The sequence below is a fragment of the Priapulus caudatus genome, unplaced genomic scaffold, assembly GCF_000485595.1.
Source record: "Priapulus caudatus unplaced genomic scaffold, Priapulus_caudatus-5.0.1 Scaffold1043, whole genome shotgun sequence".
NCBI lineage: Eukaryota > Metazoa > Priapulida > Priapulimorpha > Priapulimorphida > Priapulidae > Priapulus > Priapulus caudatus.
The window spans coordinates 2950-13140 of NW_014578104.1; the positions used below are offsets into that span (position 1 = coordinate 2950).

The 10191-nt window shown below is 38.8% G+C and overlaps 1 protein-coding gene across 1 annotated transcript; it reads right to left on the reverse strand.

Annotated features, from left to right (window-relative positions):
* Positions 1 to 1560: 1560 nt before the first annotated feature.
* Positions 1561 to 6973, reverse strand: LOC106815106 (choline dehydrogenase, mitochondrial-like). The gene is made up of 9 exons (XM_014819532.1): positions 6815 to 6973; positions 6486 to 6694; positions 6063 to 6252; positions 5715 to 5843; positions 5452 to 5573; positions 5188 to 5355; positions 4384 to 4551; positions 2159 to 2178; positions 1561 to 1800 (listed from the first exon to the last, which is right to left on the reverse strand). The coding sequence occupies exons 1-9, from the start codon at positions 6933 to 6935 to the stop codon at positions 1671 to 1673; spliced, it is 1257 nt and encodes a 418-aa protein (XP_014675018.1). The 5' UTR covers positions 6936 to 6973; the 3' UTR covers positions 1561 to 1670.
* Between the last annotated feature and the right edge of the window lie 3218 nt (positions 6974 to 10191).

Consider the following 10191-nt stretch of genomic DNA (forward strand, 5'->3'; position numbering starts at 1 on the left):
TGGTATAAATCTCTGCGTGTATAAGGTATATACACTTTTATTATAAACCGTGTATTGTACAATATGTTCAGATATATGCGTATGAGTATATGCGTCGCGTTTACCGCATAAGTTTTGTATTACAATTCTAGGTGTATGCGTATAACAGAGAAAGAGAGAGAGAGATTGAGGAAGAGAAAGAGAGAGGACAACAGCGAGAAAGAGAGTATGAGGGCGGGGCAAAAACGAAGGGCGAGAGCAAACGGGGTAGAGCGCGAGTAAGAGCTCGAGAGAGATAGAGGGGGCGAGAGAGAAAGCGAGAGAGAGAGAGCGCGGGAGAGGGCGAAAGCGCGAGAGCGAAAGAGCGAAAGAGAGAGGGCGAGAGCGCGAGAGAGAAAGAGCGCGAGAGAGAAAGAGCGCGAGAGAGAAAGTGAAAGAGAGAAAGAGTAAGGCGAGAGCAAGAGCGAAAGAAATAGGGTGCGAGTACGAGTGAAACCGAGAGAAGGAGAGAAGGAGAGAAAGAGAGAGAGAGAAAGTGTGTGAGAGAGAGAGAGAGAGCGAGAAAGAGAGAAAGAGCGAGAGAGAGAGAGAGAGAGAGAGAGAGATTGCGTGAGAGCGATAGTGAGAGCGAGAGAGATTGGGNCGAGAGTGAGGGCTAGAGAAAGTGGGGCGATAGAGAGAGCGCGAGAGATTGGGCGAGAGAGAGAGTGGGGCGATAGAGAGAGCGCGAGAGATTGAGCGAAAGAGAGTGGGGCGATAGTGAGAGCGAAAGAGATTGGGCGAGATTGAGGACGCGCGAGAAAGAATATATATAATATGCTCATTTGGTTTTTTATTTAACGTGTATAACCATGTATCATATCGTAATTCCACGCGCATGCGTATGAGTATATGGTCTCGTTTATAGTTGTACGCTTGTTTCTAATCTTGTCTATATTATCGTGACGCTTAGTTTTAATTTGGGATCACTGTTGATTTACAGTCTCGTTTTTATTTTACGTTCTTGTATGTGCTTTTATGATTGAAATGTTTAATANAGAGAGAGAGAGAGAGAGAGAGAGAGAGAGAGAGAGAGAGAGAGAGAGAGAGAGAGAGAGAGAGAGAGAGAGATTGCGTGAGAGCGATAGTGAGAGCGAGAGAGATTGGGCGAGAGTGATGGCGAGAGAGAGTTGGGCGAGAGTGAGAGCGAGAGAGATTCGCCGAGAGTGAGGGCTAGAGAGAGTGGGGCGATAGTGAGAGCGAGAGAGATTGGGCGAGAGAGAGCGGGGCCACTCTCTTTCGCTCTCACTATCCGCCCATATTATATATATTCTTTCTCGCGCGTCCTCACTCTCGCCCAATCTCTCTCGCATTCACTTTTACGCATGCGCGTGGAATTACGATATGATACATGGTTATACACGTTAAATACAAAACCAAATGAGCTGAGTATATGGTCTCGTTTATAGTTGTACGCTTGTTTCTAATCTTGTCTATATTATCGTGACGCTTAGTTTTAATTTGGGATCACTGTTGATTTACAGTCTCGTTTTTATTTTACGTCCTTGTATGTGCTTTTATGATTGAAATGTTTAATAATAAACAATGTATACTGAATGTAAGCTCTACAAGGTTTCTTATCCGTGTATTGTTCAACAATCTAGTGCACGATAATACTTTTTAGCAGCTAGTACTATATAATTTGTAGTTGATCATGCTCCTGATATGATCATGTCAGCTGCCTTCTCTGCCACCATTACTGTAGTGGCCTGGGTGTTAGCCGATACAATCTCCGGCATTATAGAAGCATCAACTACTCTTACACCATTGAGTCCACGGATCCTGAATAAACGCAACAAGAGTTTATAGCTAACACGTATTAACGATAATATCAAGAGCTAATAATACCTAAGTATTATTAGCTCTTGATAATATAGCCATAAACACACACAGACACACACACACACACACACACACACACACACACACACACACACACGACACGCCGGCGTGCGCGCAGCCACTAACACAGTTGACACACACGTCACATTGCCCAGTATGTGGTAATATCACGAATTCGAGATTTAAACCAACACGGACAGAGCATAGGCGTCATAAAACAATCTTATTATATATGCCTGGAACTATTTATTACATTTTTATGATGTCAAAAGGCTCATGTTCACGAATAAGTTCGCACCGACATGTCTTAACGTCAACCTGAACAAATGAACCCAAGAGATGAATCAACTCGACACGGTCTTACTTACAAACTTGTTTTTTCTTATGCTATTTAGGTCAATGTTATTCCAACGTTACCTGGAGTGGCGGCAGTCAACAGACTGCTAGTTTTTGATCATTGAGCGTGCTCCCATCTTACGATGTTTTGCCATTGTTCGCGGTTGGTATTTGAGTGTGTTATTGTTCTAACTGCCCACAGTTCCCAGTAGCGTCAGACTTGTACTTCATGCTTACCTCACAGCCTAGGAACGGATCGTGATCTGCAGTCTAGCGCCGACAGCTGGATTGACATCGCTTTCAGTCGTCAGGTCGCAATACTGCAACAGCTGTTTTGATCTTTATGGGCGGCGCTAGTAGAGAGATAATCGTATGAATGAAGTCGCAATTGCTTAGAAATCTGATCTTAATATATTGCTGAATTATAATTGTTTATCCACAGTGCAACACCTGTACATATAATGTAGATAGACAGGGTGGTGTGCCCTCGCTGCTCGATCCCTATTTATTGAATTTGTGCGGTCAACGCGATTTATTCTATTTCAATTATCTAGTAAGTGTTTAAAGATCATGCGACGCGATTTTAGACCCCTTCGTAGAAAATAAAAAGTGTTTAACTATTGGAAAAGTCATTTAGACAAATTACGAGCAGAGTAAGTCTGTTATTTCATAACGTTTCTACAGCACTTCGAACTTTAATATATTAAGCGAAAACTATCCACTTTTACCTCTTCTCACATAGATGATTTGACTATCAGAGTTCCATCAAGGCTAGTATTGCGTCAATTTCATGGCGGATTCGACGTGCGGGCTCTGATGATGCAGCCGTTCCTCTCCAACACTCATCTAGGGTGAAGCCAGAGGAAATGGCTATCCACTGTTCATGACTGGAATGGGTCTTAGTGCTCGGGAAATTATAGTAGAGTCTATCAAAAACTGTAATTTGATTGACGCGCCATCTAGATTTAAACTGCTCGTCAATTATATCTTTTTGACCAATTTGTGTCAGTTCGACTAATTATCTCTTTGATTCGTTACAACTGGCATTAGGGCATTTGCATATCCCAAGCGAGTAGTTAGATTGCTCTTCAGTTAGTTAGAATGTACTGGATATATGACAAAATTTTGTATTGAATATAAGATATTCTCCTGAGTTATTTATCGGTCGTTGTTTAGTACTATATTAATACGAGCAAACGATTGCGATGAAAGAGCATTTCGAACAAAAATTCTTTATGCAAAGCTGAAATCGTACCTTCTTAGTTGCAAGCCCAGTTAATATTATAAATGGTTTTCATCAGCCTCGCGTAAAGCCAAGTCCCAGGACGACAGATGATGTATCTGAATATCAGGCAGAATTACAGTTTAGCGAATCAGCTGCTTTTGTCTTGATAACACCAGAACTCCCATCAATTAGTGCGAGAGCAGAGGACCTGCAGGGAAATAACACGGTAACATAACATCAGAACGAATAATAAATAGATTAATTATAATATTCATTCTTTATATATTCTTTAAATACTATATTTCTTTCCATTTTGTTATATTATTCCATATATTATTATAGGTCCTCTTATATTCTATTATTATTCACTCCTATAACATTAACTCACTAGAGCACTCGGAGGGCAGACCTCCGCCAGAGCAGCTTGAATTCTCTCACCTCTCAAATGTTATTAATTATATTGTTTAATTAAATATTAATTGGATCCGGCAATCACAGAAAATTGAAATGAATTTGCAGTTACCCCATTTCTGACCTTACTCCTGAATGTAATTATTAATTTAATTAATTAATTATTTTGATTGGATCCGGAATCCCCAAAATGTAATCAATTTCTAAGTGTACCCTTTTTCTGACCTATCCTGAAAATTTTATTGACAACTCCGGTCCATAACTATTTTCAGTTAGGCTGTGACACAAACCGCAGCAAACAAACAACAAACCACTGACAGGTGAACAACACATAACCTCCCTGCACCCCTGGCGGAAGGTAATAACTAATATAGCCAATATATGACCCTGCGTATACTGCATCACGTCTGCTTTGTAAAACAACACGTAATTTTTTAACAAGAATTGGTTGGATGTACTTCATAAGAAAGCTATAGCGATTGCACGTTTGTGGATTTATTTGCGAAATGAATGTTTTTTTCAGGACGACTCTGTGTAGTGACGTTCTAGACGTCGACTAACCAACCTTTTCCAAAGAGGCTGTACTTCAGGCTACTCTGCCAGCTCTCTAGAAGATCTGCAGTGATTGTTATTGGCTTGTCTATCCAGAACTCGGGATAGACGACTCCACAATGGTCTTGTAGGTGTTGCCCGACCGGTAAGTCAGCAACAGTTGATATCTTAAAATTCAGTAGAAACACCAACGATTTTTACTAGATTATACATCTGCTGTAAGATTCTTATGATATTTTATTATGAGGTCATTAATGTCAATTCACAAGACGGNATCAGCAACAGTTGATATCTTAAAATTCAGTAGAAACACCAACGATTTTTACTAGATTATACATCTGCTGTATCTTGTGAATTGACATTAATGGACTCATAATAAAATTATGAGATGATGTTCCTGAAGTTATTGAATAGTTATCACGTACTCCTATCACAATGAAGAGAATTATGAGTACATTCCGGGGATTCACAAGTTATTCTACGTCGGTGACCACGGTCGACAAACACCTCTCTCTTCTTAAATAACGAGATGAACCTCAATACATATGGAGTAAGCGGACACTTAAATTAAATCGACTATCTATCTACACTATGAGAGAGCACGTGCACTATCTACAGCCTATTAATTCGACGAGCGCTACCATCTTCATATTTTAATCGAACTAAGCTCAGTGAACCAAATTCCACTAATTTGAATAGTCAAGTCTATATTTTCTGAGCAGAGACAGTAGATCATTAGTAATTAAACTAAGTATATATATATATATATATATATATATATGTATACATAACATAGATCGTACGTTGAACTTGGCAAGGTGATCCTTTGGCCCAACACCAGACAACATGAGGATGTGTGGAGAACCAATGCTACCAGCAGAGAGAATCACTTCCTTTGACACATGAACAGTCTTCTTTTCAGCACCGTTAATGAAGGTGACTCCTGTTGCTTTCTTACCATCAAAGTTTATCTGAAAACCACATAGCATAAATATCGCAAACTTCTTTTATATCTCAGACTTTATTTTCAAGTTGTTAGCTAACTGTATTTATTATCAGTGTGTTACCTTGGTTACGTGCGCATTGATGGTTATGTCTAGGTTTGATCTGTGCATGGCTGGTCTCAGATATGCCTCAGCTGTGCTCCAACGTTTTCCACCCTTTATGTTTGCTTGTGATTTCATAAAAGCTATCACGATAGGAGAAACAATATAATTAAAAGACAAGACACTTTAATAATGGGAGTTAGTTAATTACTTTGTCCTACGTTACGTTTTACCACCCTAGAATGGAAGAGTTCATTGTTATCCTCTATATAGTTTATAGTTACCTTCTTGGTTCTCTCCATTAACATCACCAAGTTTATAACCAAGTTCCTGCGCAGCATTTAGAAAAACATCGATCAGTTCTGTGTATGAAGAATCAGAGATTGTCCATGGTCCACCTGACCCATGGTAACCTGTAATACCAGACCGATGAACAAAAACCCTAACTCTGCATATGTATGTACGTAAGGATGAACTGAATATTATATAGTAGAAGTAAATAATGCTCAGCAAATTAAACATATTTAAATTAATTGTACAAAGACAGTAAGAGCAAATAAGGTATCCACACATGCGGTCAAAAATTCAATGAAACATTTTCTTTCTTCGGCTAGACATCTTTCATTACATACCACTCCGCACATATTCCTCATTCTGGTTGTCTTCGGCTTTTTTGAAGTATGGCAGGACGTCGTTATAACTCCATCCCCGTGCGCCCATCTTTTCCCAGAGATTAAAGTCTCCCTTGTTGCCTCGTACATACTGCATAGCGTTTAGACCGCTTGACCCGCCAAGCATTCGTCCTCTTGGCCACCGGCTCCTCTGTAATTACAGGATAAGTAATTATAGTCAATATCTATGAGTGATTTGTCCACCAAATTTTCCTATTATATATACTATTATTACACCCGGTGCTGAGTTCTTTATTTCCACATGATGAATGCGTCGATCAAGTTGAGAAATACTGACGTATTTAAGTATTCATTTAAATAATTAAATAAAAACCTGCTACATGCTTTTCCTAAAAAGAAACGGAGAAAAAACTTTCCACGTGCCTTCTCTTCAAGACCTCGACAGGCTTTTTTCTGTGGCACAGTCCTGAAGCTCCAGTCTTGCTTTGTATTTATTTGTGACAAGAATGATGAAGGTTTTACAACATTCTCGTTTTCAGAAGGGTCGCCTCCTGCCTCCAGTAGAAGCACCTTGTTGCTACTGACGTCAGAGAGGCGAGCAGCCAATACGCAGCCTGCACTACCTGCTCCCACTGCGGTAAGAAAGAGTTAAGTATAGATGGATGGGATGCAATCGGAATGGCGAGATACGAACGTCATGGTTACTACGTTTTGATCGTACTAGTTACGTTCTAATAATAGCATCTATGTACCTATGACGTAATCGTAGCGTTCATCAGGATTCTCTTGTATGATAAACTGGTCCACGCGCTGTGATCTCCAGTATAAAACTCCAACCACAGCCACCGTCACGACTATGACGTTAGTCCACATCCTTGATTATACTGCAGCACCTCGTACCTTCCCTATGACACCACCTACGTCATGCAAATGAAATCGTTTGAGAATACATCCATTTATTTAAACAATATTTGGAAAATTATGGCCTTTTTTATACCTTTACCTATATATACTTACTTGCTTATTCTTACAGCGATGTTGCAAATATATGTCGTCTTGAAGGTTACGTTATTTCTTTTCGCAAATCGCTGTACTTTCACAAATTTATAGCACTTAAAAGTTAAGATATATGGATCACTAGTGACCGGTATTAACACGATACAAGAACCAGGATCGTTTATTGCAGCACCTGCTAGAACTCCGGACAAGCAGGAGTTCAAGGTTATAATATACGGACTATTAGGGGGTATGCACCAGGTATAATAAAACAATATAACGGCAGTTTGCCCTCGATCATCCGGGGTTCCAGCAGCTGCAATAAACTGTCGCTGGTTCATAGAGGAATACAGAAATCTGTTTGTAAATATCGATGTGTGTATATGTGATTATATGGGGGCAGGGACCGATGCACGGAGACGGCGCATTATACCTGACTCATTCTACGTGTAGTGCTACAATGCAACGTTGAAAAGCTAAGAAATCACGATTATATATATTTTATTATAATATTTATTATTATATTATTTATGTATATTATTATTATATATATATATATATATATATATTTATATATATATATATATATATATATATATATATATGTCTGGTTTGATTTTATCTTTATGGTTACTAATATATTGTGGATATGAGGAGAATATTGGAAATAATCCAGGCGCTAGAGCTTATCATGCGATAGATAACTGTTCCCTGATTTCTTCCTACAATGAGCAAGGATATAGGAATCAATAAACAGTTAGCACATAGTAGGCAGTGCAGTACGCAAGAGGAGTATTTGTCCAGGGACTGTACATCTTCACAACATTTTACACACAAGAGACAATAGATGGCAGAACGAGACTAGAAAGTCACACGTTAAGATGAGCTTTTACGCATTTACAAAATATTACACACAATATTAACAAAAAGTGAACAAAATCACGAAAGATGTTTAACGATTAAATCGACTCCATACTCTTTAAGATATAATTACTGAGAACGGACTTAAATTGTCACACAATAAACGACAGCCGTACACGCCCACACGCGACTCACTCCCTCACGCACGCATACACGCATGCACGCAGGCACGCACTTACCCACCTGTTATATAGGTACATAGGTGACTAACATCATCGTTGCATCACTGCAACACAGACGTCTAGTGACTATGTTACTGCCCCTCATTCACTCTTTCTCCTGTTTTGGCGTTGGTCGGCTCTCTCTCTCTCTCTCTCTCTCTCTCTCTCTCTCACTCTCTTTTGCTCCTGCCTCACTGTCTCCCTCGTTCTATCTTTATTTTTCTCCTCCCTCTATCGCGTACGCGAGTGCGTGTAAAAGTGCGTTTGTGTGCGCGCGCGAGTGAGGGAAACTGCCTGGTACGATCGTTTACATGACGGGGTTTTAAACAACATTGCCATATGAATAGATAGATAGATAGATAGATAGCTACCTAGATAGATAAAGAGATTGATAGTTAGATAGATAGATAGATAGATAGATAAGATAGATAGATAGATAGATAGATGCATAGATAGATAGATAGATAGACAGATACATAGATTAGATAGATACATACATAGATAGATAAAATATATATATATATATATATATATATAGCATAGATAGATAGATTAGAGTAGTAGATAGATAGATAGATAGCATAGTCATAGATTAGATAGATAGATAGATAATAGATTAGATAGATAGATAGATAGATAGATAAATAGATAGATAGCATAGATAGATAGATAGAATAGATAGATAGATCGATAGATAGATAGATAGATAGATAAGATAGATAGATAGTATAGATAGATAGATAGATAGATAGATAGATAGATATAGATAGATAGAGTAGGATATATTAGATAGATAGATAGACAGACAGATAGAGAGAGAGATTAGATTAGAAGATAGTAGATAGCATAGATAGATAGATAGATAGATAGATGATAGATAGATAGAGTAGATAGATAGATAGTATAGATAGATAGATAGAGTGATTAGAGAGATAGATAGATAGATAGATAGATAGATAGATAGATTAGATAGATAGATAGAATAGATAGATAGATAGAAAAAAAAACAAAAAAAATAAAAACAAAAAATATAGATAGATAGATAAATAGATTAGATAGATAGATAGATAGATAGATAGATAGATAGCTAGCTAGATAGATAGATAGATAGATAGATAGATAGATAGAAGGATAGAGTATTATTAGATAGATAGATAGATAGAGTAGATAGATAGATAGATAGACAGATAGAAGGATAGATTGGGATGGACGGTCGGATGGTCATGGACGGATGGGATTGGACGGCATGGGATTGATGAATGGATGTGATGGATGGATGGATGGATGGATAAAATGGATGGGGATGATGGATGGATGGATGGATTCGATGGATGGATGATGGATGATAGGATGGATGGATAGATGGATGGATAGATGGATGGATGGATGGAAGGATGTATGGATGGATATGGATGGATGAATAGATGGATGGATGAAGGATGGATAGATAGATAGACACATAGATAGATAGATGGATAGATAGATAGATCGTCCGTTCTTCCGTCTGTGCGTCAATCATTCATCCACCCATCCATTAACCCGCCCATTCACCCACGCATCCATCCATTCATCATTCCATCCATCTATCTATCCATCCATCCATCTACACGCTCATTCATCCACCCATAAATCCTTCCATTCACCCGCCCGCCCGTTTGTGGAAACGTATTATGTAATACATAAACATGTCGCTGGCGTTTCTTGTTTAAAGTATTTTTAGTACCGAGTAACGTCCAAACTGGCTTCTTCTCGCGAGATATCGGACACGTGATATCCTGTGTTCGGGTCTTGTTGGTCAGTACTCCATTTTCTATCGAGGAATGTGCACCGGTTTTCCGCATTCTCCGTTATCGCCTACCAGCGCCACGATAATAAGCAACGCATAGCGGATTTGATGCTATAAATATCACTGTTAATAAATACAGTTCAGTGATAAATGTGTTTTATATAAAAGTAATTAAGTTCTCTGAAAGACAGGTTAATGTGCGCGCTTCAGTACAGTCCTCATTTAAATCCCTCCCTAAACAACAAGCAGGCTCCGGGTCTGCGTA